Raw genomic sequence first — 23,991 nt, forward strand, 5'->3', positions numbered from 1 at the left:
GCAGAAATGTTAAGTCTCACTTCTCTAATAATTACCCACTAATTCTGCAAACTCTGTTATAAAGCACCGAGTTAGCAGAGTGCTGAGTCCATCCATGTAGCCATTTATTGGAAAGTTTAGTGGAAGGCAAAATTCAGGTAGACAGACATGCATAACAAAACAGTAATAACTGTATACTTGAAGGGACGATGAAGCATGGCCCATTCAGGAGATTGCTGCTGCTGGAATCGGTGGCTCGACTCCACACACCGATGTATCAAGGACAAGCTGTAATGGTTCCATTTCTTGTTTTCAGCCTTGAACCAGAGACAATTTCTGACGCATCTTATCTGATCTAAAGAGAAAAGTGACTGAATTGTTTAGCTGTCCAGTGTTTCCAGATGAAAGAAAATTCTACATTTTAAATTGGAATTCAACTCAATCTCCTCCATGCCATGCTTCATTATTGCAGTAAAACCAAGCATTGAAAGGATATAAAAGACGTATTTTACCATAAACAGACATTTCACATATTGGGTTTTCGTTTTCTGTAAGCGCTGACCGTCAACATTGAAACATATCAATCTGTGCACAGTGATTTTATAATAACTACTCATAGTTATTATAAAAGTTAAGTCGCATTAACTTTTATAATGCGACTAATTAAATTCTCATCAATGTAGATGCACCTGCAATTCGTTTCCGGTACAATTTAACAAGGACGATTCACTAATAGGAGTTTCCACAGTGTCCTTGAATGCAGCATTATTCATCAAGAAGAGGAATGTCAGCCTCAGGAAATAAACGGACTCTGATTGGCCCCTTGGAGTCACGTGGCGATTTCCCAAGCGGAGTTTCCACGACAGCTGGAAGACGAGCGGGTAAAAGGCGCATCGCTTCTTTCCTGAAATAATCGGAAAATAACACGACTTCTGCTCGTCCCAGCTCCTCCAGATAAACCCTGGTCTGGCATGGGCGACAAGCGGAGCCCCACAAGGTAAGCAGTTCGTCCTAAATATTTTAACCAGGGGAGGGGAGCGGACACAGAGGCAAGCCCACGGACCACGGAGGGGGGGGAAGGAAAAATGGGCTTTTCTCTTTCGGTCTCTCCCTCTCCTTCTCGTGTGTGAGCGCGTGCCATGTATCCTCGCTCGGGTGTTAAAAAAAACCTCATCGGCAATTACAGTGTCAGATCACGGCGCGCGTTCAGATGATGGTTTCCTGAATCCTTTAGGCTTTAACCAGAGGTTTGCTTTCGCTATTCGAAGTCACTCTTATCCCCCTCATTTTTGCTTCTAAACTCATTCTTTTTTTTCTTTTTTTTTAAAATTTCTTCTTCATTTCCACATTTATTGTCTTTAAAGGCCGAAGCGTCAACCGAAGCCCTCCTCCGACGAGGGGTTTTGGGACTGCAGCGTGTGCACCTACAAGAACACGGCAGAGGCTTTTAAGTGCATGATGTGTGATGTGAGGAAGGGGACGTCAACAAGGTAAGGCGATGGATATGGCATTAGGTTTTATGTGTTTGGGTGGGCATTAGTGGGTCCCCTGGGAGGGAGAGATGGATGGATGGCTGGGCTGCCCCCAACCCCCTTACATCAAAACGACACTTTGCCAGGATCACCTCTCTTTTGCTGCCCTTACTCTTGCATAGATAATAAAATTCTTTATTAAGCATTAATAACACATTCAAACCTTATTCCAAGTACAAATATGGCTTAAAAATAGTTAACAGTTGTGGGCCACATGCTTATTTTTATTTTTTTTTTTTAAGTTTTTTTGTTGTTTGTATAAATGGTGGATTTGATTATTTGGCAGAGTCCAAAAGAAGAAAAATTGGGGATTTTTTTTTATTTTATTTATGTTTTTATATCTTAATTTATTTCTATTTGACATTGCTTAACCCAATTACAGACTATTACTGCAAATTTAAATCAAATCAAATTTTAATGCATAGGGATGTAGAAAACGGTTTCTGGTAACCTTTTTATCATTACATCTTGTACAGCATACCCAAAACTCTGACATGTCTCAATAATTCACTGCTCTTATAGCTTAATCCACTGACCATTTTGTTTGTGCAAAGGTGGTCATCTGTCTGAAAAATACTTATTGCCAGTCAAGTTGATACAATTTTGGCTGTTTTCTTCAACTGTAACATTTGCAGTTGAAGAAAATGAGCAAGACATGCAACACCTTTTCCTGAGGTTTAAAACAACATTCGGAACGCTAATGGTAGCGTAATAGAATAGTTAACTACAGATTCTATCCAAATGGATTGCTATACTTGTCTTACTCTTGGAAAAAAAGCAGAATAAAATATAATTTAGTCTTACTAAAACATTCATGTACCTTGCAACTTGCCCATGCCTATAGGGAACCGACTTCTTTCCAAACAATATACACACCCTCGATAGATGGGTAATTACCCTCACGTTGATGGCATTAAGGTGCACAGTTCATGCAGATATATTCCCTCACACTAGAAATTGGAAGCAGGAAATTGGAGGTATTCCTGAGCGACTCTCTTTGAGAAGGAAAAACAATACAAAGGAATAAAGGAGAGGAAGTGCAGCAGTGCACTCCTGCCATGGGACCTGGTGTGTGTGTCGTTCCATGATCTCCCTCTTGAGTGAATTACTAATTCTCCTCCTGCATTAGCACAACTTTCGCAGTGATTATGCTATCTAAAACAATGGGTCTTTGATGGCCTTTGTGGTTATTTTTTTCCCCTGCGTGTGTAATGATTCCGTTTATTTCTTTGTATTGCGCGAGTGGAAGTCTTTGTTGTAAAAAGAGCAGCTGCCAGACAGACAGCCATAGCTCATTACTATGCAACAGCTTAATCATCCTGCTGTCGGAGGGACACACACATGCACGCACTTGAGCCCAGATGCGCCCATCATGCAAATTTTCAACATGACTGCATGCATATTTGCAGGGTAATACACACACACACACACACGCACACAGGCAAAAAAAGAAGAAAAAAAAAAGCTGGAGTTCAGTTGTTGAAAGTGGGTGAAGCAGCGGACATGCTCCTGTCGCCATGTAGAGGACACTTCATCGACTCATCAAAAGTAGCTCTCAGCTCTGCCAAGAACTCGTCTACATCCTTATAAAAACAGACGTGACTTTATTTGCCTTCCCCATCTTTTGGTTTTAGTTCTTAAGGATGTTGGCAAGGACGCAGCTCAGAATTCCCTTCCAAACCGCAAATTCCAATAACATCTCCTGTGTTTTGGAGCAGACATGCGTCTTTAATCTCTCCTCTTTGCACATCCTCAGGTCTTTCACAGTGTTGCCTTCAAAGTGTATTTGGAGTTGGTGCCAGTATTTGGGTTTGGGAACCGAAAGAAGCTTTGTGTTTCTATGTAGCGACGGTTTCTGCGTCGATTCATATGTTTTGGATACTAGTACAGATATTTCCTGCTACAGTACTCTAGATTCTAAAAAATCCTGATACTTCAAAGTCTATGAACCGTGCATGTCCTGTAGAAGTGACCCAGCCGTATAGCATCAAAGATGTTCTTGCTCTTCCTGGGCTTCACACTGAACCCACATGGAGTGTTTGTTGAATTTAAAGCTCAGTCCTAGTCCCAACTGACCAAATCAGTTTCTGTTCAAATCTCAGTTGGTTTAAGCAAACGCCATGTTAACATCTGTCGTTTAGTGGTCTGAAATGTCAGATATAGTCAAGAGAAACAGAAAGATTCCTAATGAGAAGTTTCAAGAAACTCTGTTTTTGATTCATACCTTAGCTAAATATATGTCCAGATATATATTTAGAGGCATTTACTTTAAATCGGTTGCTGCTAAGGGTCTCTTTGAAGGTCATTATTTCGCAACCAAAGTATTGAAATACTGTGACACTAATGTGATAGTGCCAAAAAAGCTGCACAGATATTAGTGACCAAACGCTTCAAAGGAGTTGATTTCTCTTTGAGCTTATTGAAGGCAAGCAGATTTTTATGCTTGGTACTTAACAAGAATGACTGAGCTGCAGCTGCAAAGCAACAAATTCCTGTCTGACAGGGGCATAGCGTGTGCACATGTCAGAAGAAGCATCTCACAACAGCAGCTAGTGGGACTTTAAATCAGCCTATCACACAGTAACAGCACAGGGTTGACACGTGAAATATCACAAAAGAGATATGAAAGCATTTGCTTGTAGACTTTAGTCCAGATATCAGAATTAATGTTTTATATAAGCAAAGCTTAGCACATCTTGTAGAGTTTAGCACATCTTGCAGGCTGGATTCCAGTGGAGTGGGAAGATGATCTGCTGCAGGGGGTCCAAAGCCGTCTGCTGACTGAAAGCAGCGAGATGAGTCTGTGATTTTGACTGCATCCAAGCAAGCGCACATCAGCAGAACTGGACTCTTATCGGAGGTAATGGTGTCTGCAGATGACAGTTTGACGAAGTGGGAACTGGCTGATGTTTCACTAATGCTGTCAGCAACTCAGAAGTCAGATTTAATGAAGCACAACCTGCAGCATACTGAACGTTTTGGTATGTAGTGACTTCGCAAGAGCATTTTTACCCCTTGCATAGCCTACTTTGTGTTGGTCTTAATAAAATACGACGCAACTTGTGTCTGTAATGTAACAAAACAGGAGAAAATCTAAGGGAATACTTTTGCAAGGCACTGTAATCGTGGTTCTAAATTTGAAGTGGTAGAGAAGTGACTTTCTTGCTGCAAATCGAATGCAGTCATTTGTGCAAATTAATACAGCAAATTGCGTTGCTCCTCTACTGCTAGCTTCTCATTTACAGTATTTAATCAAAGGAGCCGTAGAGGAGGCAGCGGATGAGGCACTCATTAAATTACCAGTTTGCTGAGAAAAAGCAGGGCAGATTTTTATCTTCCTGGAAGTGCTTGGGCTCAGTCCCAGTTTTTTGAAAACAGATGCTGAATATGGAGGTCACGGAGTGGGAGCATTGTTGTGGTGTTTGACAAATGAGGGACAAAGAAACAAGTACACGGTTACACAGGCTCTTGAGCAAGGCACAAGACCTTTATGCAGCCAGGAAAACTCCTTCCAAAGGTCTGAGTATTGATGGAAAGCTACTAAGCAAATTAAAGTCAGGCCTCTGGTCTGATGTTTGGAATCAAAGCTAAATATGGAATAAATGCTTCCGACAGGGAGCGTTAAGGCCTAAAGACTCTTAACAAAACATTACGTGGCGTAATAACCTTCTCTGGCATCAACTTCACCTGTAACATTTCACTGAGCTGACGAGTCAGAGCCACCAGCGACGCGCTGAGCGTTTCAGATCTTGTTTTGCAACATTACAGACTCATTCTGCAGGTCAGGACAGTGAGCCTGCTTGTGTTGCCGTTAGTCCTCTCCTGTTTGTGCTCATCCCTCTCTCTTTGCGTTTGCTGTTTGCTCCCTTTTTTTTTTTCTTCTTCTCCTCTCCCCCAGAGTCGAACTGAACCTCGGGCGCCTTTCTGACAGAATGACTGATGTGCAGGTTTTTCGAGAGCTCCACCTAAACAAGCACAAGCTATTCTGGCTGACTGGGAGCCTGTCAGTATTTGGCTTTTTTTCTTTTTGGTTAGATGTTTTTTTCCCCTAAAGCTCACCCACACAGTGAAAGTGCAAAAGCAAAAAAGTTAAAAAAGCAACAAAAAAAAAAGTGAGTTATTTTTCTGTTTTCCCCTTATTAAGGTTGGTAATGTTGTGGAGGTTTTTTTTGTTGAAACATCTGACAAAATCTCTAAATATTTTTTGCAGTGTTGATTTAACTGCCCAAAAACCAAATGGCAACTATTTAGCTCAGCCGTTTTTCAGCTTCTCTAATGAGATAAAATCAAGGATTGGTAGAAACGTCCTAAGTATTTATTTATAGCACCAGGAACAAAATCGTGTTGTTTGGACATAACACTCACTGCCACTGTAATATTCTTGGCAATTTTTTCTGCTGATTTATAAATAAGCAATAAACAGGTGAACTGCGTCAAATCATCAACTTTTACCAACCAAAATACCAGCTGACTGTAATTTGTTTTGTTAGCTTCCTCATGGTGTACATAAAAAAGTGTTTCTACACTCCAATCAAAAGCCCATTATTTCCCAGGTGGAAATGTTTTGTTTCATATCAACTTCCTGCTGCATAAGATGGAGGAGGAATTATGGGTGGAGTTTGTTGCGTTTTGTGAGCAGAGGTAGTGGCAAGGCGGAACTGAAGCCTATTTTAGTGTAAAGAACCAAATCAGAGGACTGAAAATATGCGTTTGTTACCTCTGTGATTCTACCATGCTGTAAGTACTTGAACACGCACAAGGATTCTGTCCTGAGGCTCACCGTTTGAAAGTGTAAAACTGAGCAAAAGTGATGGATTTATTTCAAAAATCTTGGTGAAAAGGCCTATGGATTTTTATTAGATGGAAAAATGTGTACAATAAGTTGGAGATTAGTGCATCTGTGTTCTGCTTTCCTGTAGGGATAGATGCTTTTTCAGACTGATTCCATCGTTTATGGCTTTCAGATAATTCTTTTTCCCAGAAAGCTTGAATATTACATAAGCTCAATAAGATATATTCTGTTTTAATGAGATGCCTCTGCACATGTTGTCTTTTCTCATGAGAAACGCTGCATGCAAGCTACAGTTTTCCCCATTTTCCTGCCTTTATAGTGCCAGTGTGTGTGTGTGTGTGTTTTTCTCTCTAATTACTCAGAACTGTGATGTTAACGGAGAATAATGCCTCAGACAGTCACATGTTCTCATCCCCTTAGGTGCTGATAAATTCCTTGGTTTGTTTTCATTGTTCTGCCGAGCTTTTGAGGCTCAAGTCATTGAGGAATGAGTGTTATTAAACACATCCACTTCTCTTTTGTGCTGGCGTTCTCTGAATATAAATGGATGCCATGATTACATTTTCTGCTAAGTGTCGCAGATGGGTCGTTAGTGTGGGTTGCCGGTATTAGCGCTCACACATTGTACAGACAGAAAGTGTACACCTCGGACAATGAAGCTAGCTGTTATCACATCAGTGCAGCTCAAAAATTATAGCTGCCCGATAAGCCTGTAATCACTGATTATGACACTGATGCATGACGCATTGTGTGTGAAGGCAGGGGATTGTGTGCAGCACAGTGTGGTCAGTGGGCTGCAGAAGGTGTCATAAACCAAAGGACAGAGAAAGCCATCTGTCTGTGTTTTACAGACACACACACACACACACACACAAAATGGTAGCATGTACAGGCAGGAAAAGATATTAATCATCGGGTTGGAGGAGTTCCCAGGAGCAGCGTGCAACCTGCTGCTAAAAAAGACAAAACACACACACACCGTCATTGAAGGTAATCAACAGGGTGGAAAATATACTATTTCACAATCACCACTGAATAGTGAGATGAGATTTCCTCATAGCTGCCCACCACCGCGCTGCATACGTACATGCAGACCAACAGCTGTTCCGAGGGTTGTTTGCTCGTCAGTGTGCTCGACAAATTATGGCTCGTAGTTGAAACATCTGCGGAGCCATGCTTAAGATCCAAATCATTAAAAGATCAAAGTTTGCTTGCTGTGTAGAAAGATTCCTTTCTAGCCCTTGAAACAGGATCATATGTGCTGCTCCCTAATACAGTTTAGATATTGGATGGTGTTTTTGTGGAGATCTATTTTTATCTATTTCCTGTTACCCTTTGTTTGCTTTTCTAGAGGGGAGCTCCCTTATTTAAGTTCACTCGCTTACAAAGAAAGGAACAGCCTTTAAAATGATGAAAAACACTGAAATATGTTGCTCTACAAAAAGCAAATTAACCTGCAAAGATATGAGAATAATTGAATGTGAAACTACCAGGTTCACATCCTCCTCCAGTTGTCATAGTCCAGACCTTGAACCTGACTGGATAGCCTGGAAATACTGGCATTGCTAAGAAACCCAATGCTCATATATAATGAAATGGGTTATAATAAAGGTTTTGGGCCGAAGATTACCTCAAATTTAACTCTCACTCCTACTGCTAGTTTCTGGAATACATCTCCATCTCTCAGGACGGTGTAGGGTTAGCTACACGTCTCTGAGCAGCACCTGCAAGACAATCAATTTCCTACATTCCAACCTTTTCACCCTCAGGCAAATTTCAGAAAGTTGTGAAAGAACATTTTGCAGATTAGGAAAATCTAATTTAAGGGATCTACTTAATCTAGAATATTCTATTCCACAATTGTCTGTGTTTTGTAGACTTTCACTAACATTTGATTGTCTAGATGCCAAAAAAACTGTAAAATGGGCATCACTGAATAGGAATACTACTTCGGCACTGTTTTGTAGGGATTAGAGATGTTATGAAACTCAGAAAGACCTAATAATTGCAAAAGAACGATTCAAAGAACACAACAGACACTTAAAGATTTGTTGTGCCAGGTAAATGTGCACACACACACTGTTTATATGTCTGTCGGCAGCAATAAAGTTACCATCTGTTTCCAGCCAAGGCCATTAGTGGAGGAAGAGTGTGAGGTCAGTGAGTGCATCGGAAGGAGGGAGAGGAGTGTGAAAACCCACACTAAGATAGTGATAGATCGCGTGTGTGTTTGTGCACAACATATTCAGGATGAGGTCAGCCAGAGTTCCCCGTCAATAAAATGTGAGGGTTCGGGTGTTTTGTTTCAACTGTGCACGCTACAGGACAAAGCAAGTTGGTCTCCAACCCTCTCCTTATTCTACAATGAGCCCTTGTTTCAATCTTTTAGAGGAGAATCTTTTTTTTTTTTTTTCTTAACAGACTGTGCAGTTTTGTTTGGAAAACGTTTGTCATCCAGCTTTCCCTTCTGAAATCCATGTCTTTGGTTTCTCCTCACAACATCCCAATTTTTCCACATGAGTAACTGTTGCAGAAACGATTGCCTGAGTGGAGCAGATATTGACTCCCAACTACTCATCCAACACCCAATATTGTCAAAGAGAATGAGCTGTTAGCATTATGTGCTGAAATTATTTTCGGAATCGATATGCTCTCTCTCTCCCTCTTCTCAGGCTCCTAGTCAGCAGCCAGAGAGAGCTCAGGGAAGGGCCTAAGTGGTAAGATAAACACCGTTTGATTGGGTTACCAGAGCCAGTCCTGTTTAGACTGGCTGCCTTCCTTCATTCTAATAATACATCAGCTGATTGCATTTAGGTTTGACTTTGCAGCAACCCCTCCATTTACTTATAGCAACCGTGTCAGAGTTGATATGAAGGCAAGCAGACGCAAACCCTTTCAACAAAATACTTCAAGCCGGACAACACGACACCGTCTGTGCATTGCCTTGTTTGTGTTCTTTAGAGGAACTGTGGCAGCCAAAGGGTCAGTGAGTTCACCACCATCACGTCGGAGTTGTTACAACAGAGCTTGCGGCGACCCTGAAAAGGCTTGCGGGCTTTGTCACAAAGTGACACAGCTCAACATAGATTCACTGTTGAGCTGTGGCGTACTTTCTATGGCAACAAAGAAAAAAAAAGGCAACGGTGGCAGAAAGTGCAAGTTAATTACCGTACATAGTACTGGGTGTCAAATGTTTGCTGCGTTTCTCAAAATGGCTTTTCTTTCAACGATATTGAAGGGGAGTAACTCTTTGACTGTTGTCCAAATGGCAATTATTGCGCTCATTTTATTTAATTATGCGATTGATTTAGTGATTATTTTGACAGCCTTAAGCATGTCCTTCTAAAGCAGGTACAGACTGGAAGAGCAAAGTTTAGTCTTCTCTGATTTATTGCATTAATGAGGAGTAATAGACTTAATGGGTCTGTAATGACAGCAAATTACATTACTGAACAAATGATTTCCATATAATCACACTCTTTCCACTGTCTTTTATTGTTGCAGGAATATTTAACATAAAGAAAGCTTCAAACTCTTCACAACTCAGAAGACTTGGAGGCATCTATCTTTAGTTTAACAAGAATGTCAGCAGTTTTGCTGCATCTTGCTGACAAGACAGACATATTAAAGCATCTCGCTATTGCCACCCTATCATACAGTTATGTAGGCCAAGAGGCCCATTTGCATTTCACTCTACCCTTGCTTGTACTGAATTTGATTCTGTAAAGACACTGATAAGTCTGAAAAAAAGGCTAATAGGAGCCTTTTTGAAGCTGTGCCCAAATTTAGGTCACCCCAGAATCGCTAAACAACCATTTCCCCCCTCTGAAGAAGACAGCTGATCACATATTCCCTCCTTTTGGGGAAAATGGCCAAAAGCTGCTGCATTAAGCCGAACGGGCCATAGAGACTCATTTTGGTAAAAATCTGGCCCGGGGTTCTGCAATACTTGTCCAAATGGGCCGACACTGCAGATGGTTTCGGCTACTCTGTGTTACCAGCCTTATGATAAAATATGGCAGCTACAAACGTCCATTTAGTTTTCATGAAGCCAAAGTCTGCAAGTTTGCTTCTGGTAGAGCATACATGAGCTTAAATCAGATGCATATTTTGATACATTTACCAATTCCACATTAGGGAAACTTATTGATTGTTAAAAAAACAAAAACAAAACTGTTTTGATGCCACATTAAAATTATATATTTTTTAAAATCTATTGGTGTTTTTGTTGTAAATATATCTATGGACCATAAGGCTGGCATACAGAAATGGAAAACTCTCAGGTTGAGTCATTTAACTGATCACTGCTCTCAGCCTACATTTTAATTGGCATATTTGCATTAATCTGCATGCATTGTTGCAGTGATGTGCATTAATGCAATTTTGCATCTGTTTTTTAAAGACATTATTGTCAAAATAAATGACACCCCCCTTTGTGCAGCATTTGTTCAGGTTTGCTTTGGAAAGCACAAACCAACAGCATTCCTGAACTCATACAACTTTATGGTACATTCAAGGAGCAACTTGTAGATTAGGAAGCATACAATGGTCTAAAAATGGAATCTACAACTCTCCAGTTTCTAAGTACATGTTCGACAGTACTGGTGGGGCTGATGTGCCAATTGATTTCCCTTCCTAGTCCAGCATAGGGATTCAGATGAGCAGTAGGGAAATTCTTCATACAGCAAAATAACATGAAGGGTTGAATTAGCTAAAAGTAAAAAGTATTTTAAGTAACTTGCAAAATTTACAGAACTTTAACGTTAATCAGTGTCAACAGGCCATAGTCCAATCTGTGAAAAACACAAAAATAATTTACACCAAGCAATGCAATTGGATTTATCTTACAAGGAGCTCAGCTAAATCTTATAAATGAATGAATAGATTTCAGTTAGCAAACAGGACTTCAGCTTCTCCTTGTACACCACAACAGAACTGCCTCCTTACCCAGCAAACATCAAGAGATCAACCAAACATCATGATAGTAGCAGAAGCTCAAAAAGACAATGACTATCAACATCATTAACAATTAAAAAGAAATCTTAGCAACATTTATCCAGAGCTGCATTAGAAATATTCTAACCAGAGAAACACATGCACTAAATAAAACAGCAGCAACATTCACAACTGACTACCAGCAAACACTAAATGACCAAGTGATAGAAAAAGAGCAGATTAATTTGATAGCTGAAACAAATAAAAAATGCTGAGGAACAGAAGTTGTAGCTTACCGGTCATTTGTAAAATCCTCTGCATTGTCATGCAAGGTGGAGTAAACTATCCCTAGAGTGTTATTATCACATTTATCACCACTTTCCCTCATTATCTTCTTCTAGATTTTTTTATTGGCGGTTGGCAAAATCATCTGGTATTCATTACCGCCGCCTACAGGTTTACCCATATATTCCTGGCAGGTGAGAAAATTCAGAGCACCCCAATGACGATGTTAATTGGTTAAATGTTTTAGTTTTCCCTAGTAACAAAACACAATTGGCTAATTAGTCAAACTCAGAGGGCGCTTTGAGCCTTGACCCAGAAGAAAAAAAACAAGAGTATGTCGACGGAAATTCACTATTAAGTGTGAGTTAGTGTATAGGGTTTATTTATTTATGTAATTAAATAATTCAAATTACATTTTGGCTCACAGTATTAAGGAAAATACTGTGACACTAAATGACCAAGATAAAACATTGTAGATAAAACATTATTTATCTACAAATAATGTTTGTAGATAATGTTTGTAAGTCAAGCTCTGTGTACCAGTCAAGTACAGAATAAAGATATCAAAGGTTAATAACGTGCTTTACAAAATCTAAGATTATTGGATAATCCAGTTCAAATATCACAAATCTAATTACTTTTTATGCTTTGTAAAATCCATTTTCCAGATATCAGAAAGCAGTGAATTAGCCTGTAAGCTCCACACTGTCAAATCAGAAACCACCTTTAGCCCTGTTGGTCGATGATTTGTTCAGCAGATAGATGAGACCCGACTCCTGCCAAAGCCTTTGAAAGTTTTGGTTTTTTTTTTGGTTTTTTTTTTGCTTTCAAATGTCTAGAATGCTACTGAAACTGCTGCAGAAAATCTGTAGATTTGAGTTTACAGAAGTGTCAAATTTAAAAATGAAAATTTGAAAGCATTCCATATTGGGTCCATTCACCTGAACCAATTATGTCCTACAACATGCATCTTACCTGCAAGAGTTTTAAAATACCTCTGCAGAAATTTAATGTCTCTTGGATAGTGAAACGTGTGCACTCCTGCATTTTTAATATGCCATTTTGAACCAACATTAAAACTCAGCAGTGCCGTCCTTTCTAGTACCAACAGGCTTTTTTAGCTCTTCATTACAGCAGTAGGCCAGCGAGAGGTCATGGGCTCTCTGTGATTTTCCCTCTCATTAATCTGCGACACATCTCTCTTCTCTCTGCCGCTTCATGTCTCTCCTCACTGCCCTCCTCCCGCACAACCAGGAAGCCTCGTCCCGTCTCCCAGCTCGTCTCCCAGCAGCAAGTAACGCAGCAGTTTGTTTTGCCATCACAGCCCAAAAAGGAAAAGAAGGAGAGGGTCGAGAGGGACAAGAGTGAAAGAGAGCCAGCACCCAAGAAGAACATCCACAAGAAGATGAGGTAAACAAGTTAATTCTGGTTTTAGGGGTCAGTATGATGCTTGCATCAGAACTAAGTGTTAATAAGCACAGGATTATACATCGTTTACGCTTTCGTCCCCTCTATTAGGCCAAGATTAAAAAATATTGACCGGAGCAGCGCCCAGCATCTGGAGGTGACAGTTGGAGACCTCACGGTCATCATAACAGACTTTAAGGAGAAGGCCAAGCCCTCGTCCACATCCACTCCTTCCTCCAGCTCTGCCTCATCGGCCGACCATCACAGCCAAAACGGCTCCGGCTCAGAAAACACGGAAAAGAGCCTCTCCCACTCTTCCCTATCCCGAGGAGAGGGAAGCTCAGTAAACGGGGAGTCCCTCTGATTCCCCTCTCCCCCCCAACACCTCACAGGAAACCTGCGTCTCCAGGGCCCTCTCCATTGTCACTAGTGGAAAAACTTTTTGGGGCAAGGGGCGATGTTTTGAAAATTCTGCTTTTGAAAGGTAAGATTTGTTGTTCAGCCACCCAAAAGATTCTCCACAACATTATGAAGACATGTTCTGCTGCACCGACTAAAGTCTGCTGCTAGAATATGGACTTCCAAAAAGTTTGGTCCTAATGAGGAACTTCTTATTAAAACTTGGGACAAACTTTGGACAGAGCACTCGATCACCTTGAGTTGAGATTTAAAGTTTCCTGTAAGAACTGCACAGTCCTACTGTTATCAACATGGTCAGCAGCTTCTTCTATCCCTACTTGGAGATTTCCAGTTTAAAAACTTAAAGCATGACCTTTCTCTGTCTCACCAGCGACTCTCGAACCCTACAGCAAACCTTTACAGCTGACCTGGAAGCTTCTTTCTACCACTAGAGCTTATTGCAAAATTTCTACAGGAGATTTGGTAATGAAAGCACGACTAAACATATTAAAGTCACACTGATCTGAAAGGTAAAACCTGGAGTTGAACGATGTTGCAAACAATCTGCTTTTTTCCTCTCTACAGAGAGAGAAAGTTAATACAAGGTGTTGTGCGGTGGAATAAAATATTAACCAAGGACTCCCTTCACTAGACACATAAAGACATAACGTACATTTGTACTTTTAATCTCAGAGTAGAAACATTCCATCAGGATGCCTGTTATGCTGCCACTTTTGTTTTTTTTGGGGTTTTTTTTTAAACGTTGCTATAGTTCCAGTAAGAAGTCAACATCCACTCACAATCGTAAAAGTCACATTCATTTTGGGCTTTGTGATTAGAATACAAATAGAGGTTTTAAGCCTGTATAACTTTTGATTTTAGGAGAAGTTGAAGTATTTAGAGATAGTCTTTTTGTGCCAGTCCCACTCACAGCAAAACATATACGGAGCCTCAACATGATGCTTCCCCCACCTTTCTTGACAATTTGTACTGTATTTTTGCTCCAAACTTACTTCTTGTCATTGTGACTAAAATGTTTCTTATTTCTCCATGACTATAAATCTATCCCAAACACACATCAAACCTCGTTTTGGAAAGGTTACCTCGACATTTCTGAATGGTAACCCCTCTACCTTAGTAAACATATCTAGATTAACATTGAACCTCTACAATTCACACTTGGCCTGGGATGAGTGGATGTAGACTTCTTACTGTGGAGCCGGCATAAATCATGCGTCATAGCGAAGGCATTCCCTGATGTCAGCCTCTTTCAGTGTCATGACGGTCTTTGTGAATCTTCTGGGGAATGTGACGAGTGGTCGAGGTGCCGACTCGGCCTCTAATTCCACTCGTTTTTGGCCAGCTGCATCCACCTTGATGCACTACAATAGTCTAAAACTTTGTCCGTGCTATTTCCCATCCCCCTCAACCTTTTCTCTACAAAAGCTAAATAAACTATTAACATTCATAATGATACACCAGGGATCCTACTTGTCAAATTCCCTCAGATGGAGATTTATATTTGTAGACATATTCTAAAGGCTGGAGATGTGCAAATATGCAACATTTTTGTGCTTTTCTTGAACTGGAGCTCGTTTCAAACCAGGGTTACTGTTAAAAGTCGCTGATTGCACAAGAAGAGGAAGATATCTCAGCTAAGTATAAAAGGTGGCAAAGTGACTGAAACCGAAAAGGACTCTGGTATGCTTCTTGCAACCTGCGTGATCTGCAGAGAGGGCTCAAGTCCTTGAGAGAAAGCACAAGAAGCCAATTTTTACCACTCAACGCAAGATGCGGGTGAAAAATAAGGGTGGGCTTCTCGACATGAACTTTGACAAAGCGAGGACTTGAGAAACTGAGAAGCTTTCGAAGACAATAATCTCCAGCAGAACCACCACAGATGAACTCCACCGTAACCTCTATAAGAACTGTAAAATAGTTGAACAGAGAAAATAGCTTTCTATAATATTCTACTACAATGTTTGGATGTGGTTATATTCATCATATCAGTGTTGTCAAGATTTTTACATTTTAGCTCACAGCCAGAGAAGTGTCACAGCATGATATTATTAAAGTCTTGATATATTGTGGAAAAGGCGGCGTCTCTTAGTTGTTAGGACTGTTTCATGTGTCCATTGCATTCACCACTCTAGCTGGGACTAGGTGTGTGAACTCAAAGGTTCATTCGTGGCAAAAATGGAAAGAAATTGCAACTTTATCACATATTGGTAGTTTTTTTAAAATTATTATTATTATTGTCATTCGTCATGCTTTACCATGCTCCTTTGTTAAATCTGTGTTGTTTATTATGTGTCTAAATAAGAAACTTACCAAATTAAAAACAAGAAAAACTCGTCCTGCTTATTGTACACATGCACACCCAGCTATTATTTCAGACGTGCAAGTGCATGTAGCTCCCAGCTTTCTTTTTTTTTCCCCATCTTTGCTACCGGAGTGGGAATAACTATTATTCCCACTCAAAGTTGGTTCCATTTTCCTCACAATACAAGTAATATCAGTTTTCATCAAAACAAGCATTGCTCAGTCTCAGGGCAGATTTGAGAACTCCAAAGCACAGCAAGATCAAGTAAACATTTATATTTTATATACGTTCTTTAGTTACTCATTTTCACAACTTTTGATCAAAATACCAAAGTGTCTTTTTTTTTTTCTCCCCACCTTGTCGATCATCGATGCTATTTTTTTCCCCACACTTGATGATAATTCAATTGACCTTCAGGTCTGTCTGTCAAACGTACCCCACTCATTGAGAGCAACTCTCTTAAAGCCAGACTGAATGAGTCCTTTCAGGGAACCCTATTCATTTTTCGCTCCCACCCTTCCCCCTACGGAGGGTCTCCGCCTGCTGCTTGCTACTGGAGCGGTATCAAGTTGAACACCGCGAGGACAGAAGATCTTCTTCCCTTATACCCCTTCAGAATAAAAACATGTGATCCAAGAGGTGAAGTGAGTTTTAGTTGAGTATTAGAAGAGTTCACTTTGTTACTAACCACCAGAAAGAGAATCAAGAGGTTGTGACTCTTCTATAAATTTTCAGATTTAAGCTTCTTTTTTTTTAAACTTGCTTTAGAAAACAGATGCATTGGAATTAAAACAGACCTGCAAATATCTAACAATTTAAAAAGATGAGCAACAGAGGAAGTACAGTTGCAAGGGTTAGTAATTGAACATCTGAGATAAAGAAAATTAAAAACTTTTAACATCAGTAATAAACAAAAGAAAATATGATACAATCATTTACAATGTTTACTAAAATTAATAAAGTAATTAATACAATGTAATAGGTGATATGTTGTGCTTAGTGTTTGTAGATTGTATTATTGTTTTTACGTTTTTGTGATGTAACATACCTCTTGTAAATTACACAGAGTCTCAAGAGTTTTTTTTCCTGTATAAATAAAGAATTACATAAATCAAATCCACAAATGCAAAAGAATAATAAGGTCCACTTAATGCTTCATAAAAGAAACTATTAAAACGGCTTAGCTTCAAATTTTTGTGGAGGTAGTTGTTGATCTTCAAGATTACCACCAGAGGGCGATATTGCCTTTGTTCGATTCAGTCAAAAGGGTTTTATTTTCTCAAGCGCAACAGGAAGTGCTTCCACAAGTGGTCTAACTTCGTGGCTAGCCAAAATCAGAAAATGTTAGTTTTTATGTTATGACTTTAGTTCCGAGATGCGTTTTCGAACACCATAATGCGGCGTTACATACGTGCGCTGCTGTTGTGCACGGTGTTCGCCGTGTTTTCGGGCTTGTATGTTTACAGCAAGCTGTTTAACACGGACGTCTCGGCCGGAGGAAACGGAGCGAGGAGGGCTTTCATCCCACAGAGAGGCACCGGAGGCAGGCGGGGGTCAGCGGTCAGAGCCGGGCCCCAGAAACCCCACTGGTACAATAGGTATTTCGGGGTATTATTCTTCGGGAATTACGTGGGCTAAATTTAAAAACGTGTTCAAATTGCATGTTTGAAAGCGTAGTTTGAGATCCAAAAGTTCGATCGGAGAGATGTATTGGAATGTGGCAGTGATTAAGCACTCGTATGAAACCGTTGCAGAAGCATCAACTTGATCAATGTCTATGGAAAAATGACTTTTTGTAATATTTACATCTTACATAATGAATGTGTTTCAAACATTTTTACTGCACCCATTATTTTGTGTAATAACAGTGGTATTGTTAGAGGCCTTTACTTTAGGCTTCTATAATTATTATTGTTAATTACAATTGTTATTGTTCTTTTAGTCATAATTAATTCTGAAATCATTCATTTAATTTCTTATGTAATTTATTGGTCTTTATTGACAGACCAGTCAAACTACAAAGCTTGGTCCCAATGAAATCAAACAAAGAGAAATCTGAAAAGTGTGTTTTTTGGGGGACATGTCTGCAGATCTAGACTGAGATTCTTGTCCATTCTTTTTGGTATATTAGCTGATATTCAGCCGGGTTGGATGGGGAGCCTACATGAGATCTAACCCACACCATGATGCTGCCACCACTATGTTTCATTATGGGGATGGTGCATTCAGTGGACATATTAGTTTTCAGTCACACATAGGGGTGTTGCATGCCGCCCAAAAAGTTTGAGGGTTCTTTCTCCATGTCGTCATTGTTTGCCTGTTGACCTTTTTTGTGAACAAGCAAAAAACAAGCATAAAAATATAATAGTACAAGTTTAATATCTTTAGAGTAATATAGAGCTCAAGTCTTTCCCCTCAGGTATATCATGCGTCAAAGCGGGCAGATAGAAGGTGCGAGGAGCGGCGTTCAAAGGAGGCCTGAGCCCACCATGCACCTGGCGGTGGTGGCCTGCGGGGAGAGGCTGGAGGAGACCCTCACCATGATCAAATCTGCGGTGCTTTTCAGCGTCAAGCGCCTCTACTTGCACGTCTTCGCTGAAGATCAGCTCCACGCCGGCTTCGTGGAGACTGTGAGTTACCTTCCGTGTTACCATCGGGAATTCTCCCTTTTCCCACTGCTCATCGTCAGCACTTTGTACCGATGCGTTTCAGCTGGAGTCGTGGCCCGATTCGTTCCGCTCGAGGTTCAACTACACCGTGTACTCCATCAGCTTCCCCAGCGAGAATGCCGGCGAGTGGAAGAAGCTCTTTAAACCCTGCGCTTCTCAGAGGCTCTTCCTACCCGTGAGTTGCTCAGAGGAGGAAAATATACTTGGAGCAGCCTCGAGGTCAACATCTTCGTCATCGGCTTTTCTTATTTGTAATTTTGCAGCTGATCTTAAAGGACATCGACTCGATCGTGTACGTTGACTCAGACATCCTCTTCCTTCAGCCTGTAGATGGCTTATGGGACTTCCTGTCCCAGTTTAGTCCTTCCCAGCTGGCAGCCATGTCCCCTGAACACGAGGAGCCCCGCATCGCCTGGTACAGTCGATTTGCAAGACACCCTTTCTACGGCAGGACGGGTATCAACTCTGGGGTCATGCTTATGAACATGACAAGGATGAGAAGCACCTTTTTTAAGGTGAGCTTCCTTCTTTTGACCACAAGAGGGCCACATTCTTCTGTGCCTGATGTCCACGAATGTCTGAAAATGCTCGTTTGTGTTGATAGAACGATATGACCAGAGTGGGACTGCGCTGGGAGGAGCTGCTGATGCCTCTCCTTCAGAAATACAAACTGAATATAACCTGGGGAGACCAGGACCTTCTGAATATTATTTTTCATCATAATCCTGGTAAGCATGCACATCCTCGTGGTACGGATTCTGCACTTTCAGACAATATATTTCAATTAAAAGCTTCAAAATTGAACACATACTTTGGTAATACCGTAGATTTAATTAGTGAGGGTTACCTCTATTTTTTTTCTGTCCATCTGCTCTCAGAGTTTCTGCTGGAGTTTCCATGCAAGTGGAACTATCGCCCTGATCATTGCATATACGGCAGTAACTGTGCCTCAGCTGAGGAGGACGGTATCTACGTCTTGCACGGAAACAGAGGGGTTTACCACGACTACAAACAACCAGCTTTCAGAGCCGTTTACGAGGCAATAAAAAAGGTTTGAGATTGCCAATGAGGAGGTTTTATTTTGCATTTCTGTGTTGATTCAGAAGTTACATTTTACAGTGTTTTCTAGCTCAAAGACGTTTTCCGGTGCGCTTCAGATCCCCCAGTAAACTCTTTTGCTCGTTTTCATACTTTGTTTGAATTCAGACCACTAGATTTCATATCTTGAGGTATTCACCAACTAACTTTGCATTTCTAGGTTGTATAACCTAGAATTTAAAAGGTTATTTAAAAGTTGCTCTAGATAAAACGTAGCAAATTCAACAAACGCATTACCTATATGGAAAGGAAGTCAAAGAAATATCTTTATAGAGTCAGATGACAGAATTGACAGATATCAAACATATCACCGTACACGAGGAGGCGTGGATATTTATTGTAGTGTTTATTATTTATTGTGAAAAATTTCTTATAAAAATTTGGATTTATCATCTCAAACTTCAATTAATGATACTGGGAGTTTTATTGGAAATGTTATTTTTACCATTTTCTCCACTGTGATATAAATCGGACTTCTTTAAGAAGAATCCCATTTCAAATGGAAATGTTTTAGAAGAATTGCATGTTAAAAAAAGTAAAAAAGCAGTACCAAATAGTTTTTTTAAAATCATAATTTATATTGTCTTCACAAAATGTCATAATAAAATTCTAAATACAACTATTATGTGGCTTGCAAACAGTTACTAGAGTGGTTTTCTATTCCAAGTTTCCCTTCCTTCAGAAGAAAAAAACCGTGCCTCTCGTTAAAAAAACAAAAAAAAGTCCCCTGGGTACATCAAAGTTTAAAGAGCGGATTTGACAAGGCCGCTCTAAGTCTTGTTGGTTTAATTTAGCTCGACAACTGATGAAAGCTGTTTCCACCCTGGGTGACCCAGCTGCTGTCCTCCGCCACCTCCTGCTTCTCTCTCCGGGATGAGATTTTGAAGTGGTGCTGACCCCAAAGAGCAAAAGGGCTTTAGAGTTCGCAATTGCCTTGTGCAGCAAAACACCAATCTTCGTCTTTGGCAGGTGCTCAGATTGAAAGCTAATTTGCCCCATGAGGATGTTTATGGGTTGCTTACCCGCTGTTTAATGATATTGAGGACACAAGTGGCATTTACTTAATGAAGCCATCAACACTGCGGGTCTCATTGCTTTCCCATTGAACGTAGATCAAACTGATGGTTTATCCATACCTTACCCATAGCCTGGAGTTAAGACTGTAGCTTTATAGGACAGGATCAATGACACTACTGGACACGTGTACTACCGGCACATTTTTCCCCCACTCCAAACAATGCTTTTTATAGATTTGTGATCAACTCTGATTTGCCAGGAGGTTCTGAGCACATTGGTTAATCTTCTGTGTGGTTAAAATGTCTGGACAGACTATTTAATCCATTTCAATTTGTTTAGATGCAGCAGCGCATGTTCCTTTTTTTTTTTTGCACCTCATAATTGATCAGAAAGTGGTGGAAGAACATCATTACAGAGTTCCTGCTCGTCAACGGAGAAACATTTCCAAATTTATTCACGTATCCGTCGATATCTACTTTCCTCACTCCGTCATCGATCTGTAATTCCATCCATCCCGAGCTTGGTCCAAGTTTCCACTGTAACCGTTCAACTATGTTTAGTTTTATCCTATTATCCAAAATGATTTACAAAAAAGGACTTAGTTTTGCAGTTAATATCACTGGTAGCGTTTCTTATGTAATTCCAACATTGTGGAATGACAAATGAAGAGAGTTGTGATTTTTTGTAGGGTGGTATTGTCACTGCTGGCCGACAATCCCTCGACCAAGTTGTGACACTCATGAATGTCAGCAATAATAATAATAATTTTAAAAAAGGTAATAATCATAAAGCCAAAGGTTTAAATAAATAAACTTTAAGACATGCTGATGCACCCCTATTTGTTGTCAGCAACACAGCCCTCCTTCCCCTCCCTTTGTAGAAAAAAGTCTGAGAAGCAGCTGTTAATTTTATTTTATTTTTTTACCACTGGCGGTGCATTCGGAGCGTGATTCCAGGCACGGACAGCCACACAGAATCAATAACACCAACTGTAAATGCAACTTTATGAGCGACGGGCCTGTCTGGCTTCGGGCTCGTAAAAATGCCGCTCTCTTTGCGACCCAAGATCAAGGAACCCAACTGCAAGCAAATGAGCTGGCATAAAAAATGTTAATTCCCCTTTGATTTCCTCAGAGCATTGTAAAGAACCCTTCATTATTGGGAAATCGTGAAACCTCTGCCATCTCTGGTTATTACTGGACACTAAGCCTATAGAATTACCTGGAGACCGACGGTGTAGAGCAGTTTATGTTTAGCCAGGATTACCGGTCGCGTTTATGGGCCCCAAAGGTCACGAGTTTGCCTTAAACCTTACAACAAATGCATTCTTTTGTCTTTCCAGTATTCCTTTGGATCAGACCCGGTCCCCTCTTTGTTGGATCCTTTGACGGAGGAACTACTGAAGACGACTCACACCTACTGTGGCAAATCCAATGCACTCTTTACCAAGAGACTAGCACTCAGTCTGGAAAGCATAAACAGGAAAACTCCACATGGACGATGATGTCTATGGGAAAGTTGAGTTGTAACGCGCTTTGGTAAACTAGCTGACAGAACTTTCAAATCACACAACTTTGTGATAACAGGCAATGATGCAGTGAAGATTTGACATTCTATTGGAGAACAGCTCTTTGGAGCTCCTAAAGCCAGCTGCCATTGTGTCAAACGGATGACAGCAGCATCTTACTGCTTGTAGGTTGCTCTGGATAAGAGTGTGGCGTAAAACCACTGAAACCTGCTACAAACAGTCCTGAACTAATATATTACAGATGTATAAATACAAGTATTTGAGATGGAAAAATGCACATCTCAAAAGCATTTTTTGATGTAGCAAGCCTCTTCCATGGAGGAAATGGAAATCTTCTAAATCTGATTGAAAGTGTAAAAACTAAGAAGAAGAAAGTCACTGGAATTTCCATATTGGAGAGTTTATTGAACTTTTATTTAAATGAAGTTGTAACCACTGGAGAAGTGGATAAAAGGTTTTGATATCAGTGTGCAATGGACCACTTTTTTTCTTTTCCATAGCTTTTAGAAATTACTTAAACTAGGAACCTCCTGACTCCAGGACTCAGGATCAATAACTAAGTTTTAGGTTTTATTTTTTGTTTGTTTTTTCTTGAGCTAATTGGCCCGCTATGCTACGTAGACGACTATTCAAGTTGAAGAAAGAGCTAGCTGCGGCGGCTGAAACATTAAAATTAAAACCTTTGCTACTCAAAGCAAAGCAAAACGTTTTGAAAGTTAGTGAATATTTTCTGTAAGTTCTGTCTATCCTGAGAGATGCTACCATCTGTCACCATTTTACGCACGAATTAAGTGCTATGCTGTTGGAATACTAATGTAAAGCAGATAATACTGATAAAACTGTTATTTTACTGCTTATAGATTGATTTTAATTACGTGTTGGACTGAGTCTAGGGCTGGCATCAGGGACAGATAATCCTGGTCTCGACATGCCAATCTTAAATACTTAAAGAATGTCTTAGTAAAAGTGACTGTATGTTGAAAATGTTGAAATATTTAGCAGCTCTTTACTTGTTGGTGTCACATTACCAAATCAGATGTTATATATATATATATATATATATATATATATATATATATATATATATATATATATATATATGCTGATATATGCTGAAAATGTGAGCAAAGTACCAAAATGGAAATTCTACCCCTTCAAAGTTTTCTTTTCTTTTGCAATGTGCTTTTTATTTTTATGTACAGTTTTAAAAGAAAAAATCTCTATATATATTCATAGCTATTGTGTTAATAATGTGTTAATTGGCATTCAGGTGTAAAATAATAAGACTGTTGAATGTGTGAACAACCCACTTCTGATACCAAAGACTTGCTTCTGTAATTAAAGTTTGTGCACCACTGAATGTATTTCATGTTGTAAAGGGTTAAATGTGTCTTATTCAATGTTGCAGCGTCTCCAATTTTTGTAATTTCATTAAGATTTTATTTACATTTTTAAAAATATATATATTTCGACAGTACTTTATGTGGCCACCAGGGGGAAGCATTTTTTTTATTAGCGGTCATTACTTGTGCTTTAAGAAATGAAACCTATTATTTTCAGATTAAGTTAAATTAAGAAGGCATACCGCCCTGCAAAACATATTCATAATCTTTGAAATTTTGTTGTTTCACATTAAATTGAATAAAATCTATGAACTTTAAAGGACTTTATTGAAGTGTTATGTGGTAGACCGACATCATGTTTCAGATAATTGTAAGGTGAAAGGAAACTAGACATGTTTTTTTGTTCTTGTTTTTTGTAAATGCATCCATAAAAAGTAAAGTATTTAGCTCCGTGTTTATTTTCAATATAAATCCAACTATCCTGTGAAGGTTTTGGAGAACAGTGAGAGAACATTAGCACCATGAAGACCAAGGGGCACACCAGACATCAAAAATACTTTATGGCATACAGCCAAACTATAAGCTTCCAGGATGGGCAAAAAGACCATAATCAGAGAAGCAAGATACATGTAGTAACTCTATAGGAGCTGCAGAGATCCACAGCTCAGGTGGGAGATCTTGATG

At 39.8% G+C, this 23,991-nt stretch overlaps 3 protein-coding genes across 5 annotated transcripts in view; 2 read left to right on the top strand and 1 right to left on the bottom strand.

Moving 5' to 3' along the window:
- pphln1 (periphilin 1) overlaps positions 1-23,991 on the bottom strand; it is a 77,018-nt gene that overhangs the window by 23,206 nt on the left and 29,821 nt on the right. The window lies entirely within an intron of this gene.
- On the top strand, positions 764-15,683 carry yaf2 (YY1 associated factor 2). Its single transcript, XM_044108646.1, has 4 exons — positions 764-976; positions 1,344-1,469; positions 12,778-12,933; positions 13,042-15,683. Exons 1-4 carry the CDS (start codon positions 951-953, stop codon positions 13,292-13,294), a joined length of 561 nt encoding a protein of 186 aa, XP_043964581.1. The 5' UTR covers positions 764-950; the 3' UTR covers positions 13,295-15,683.
- gxylt1b (glucoside xylosyltransferase 1b) lies at positions 15,823-23,017 on the top strand. Its single transcript, XM_044108630.1, has 7 exons — positions 15,823-17,250; positions 18,072-18,282; positions 18,365-18,496; positions 18,585-18,836; positions 18,926-19,049; positions 19,200-19,372; positions 21,779-23,017. The coding sequence occupies exons 1-7, from the start codon at positions 17,048-17,050 to the stop codon at positions 21,938-21,940; spliced, it is 1,257 nt and encodes a 418-aa protein (XP_043964565.1). The 5' UTR covers positions 15,823-17,047; the 3' UTR covers positions 21,941-23,017.

The sequence above is a fragment of the Gambusia affinis genome, linkage group LG23, assembly GCF_019740435.1.
Source record: "Gambusia affinis linkage group LG23, SWU_Gaff_1.0, whole genome shotgun sequence".
NCBI classification, from domain to species: Eukaryota; Metazoa; Chordata; class Actinopteri; order Cyprinodontiformes; family Poeciliidae; genus Gambusia; species Gambusia affinis.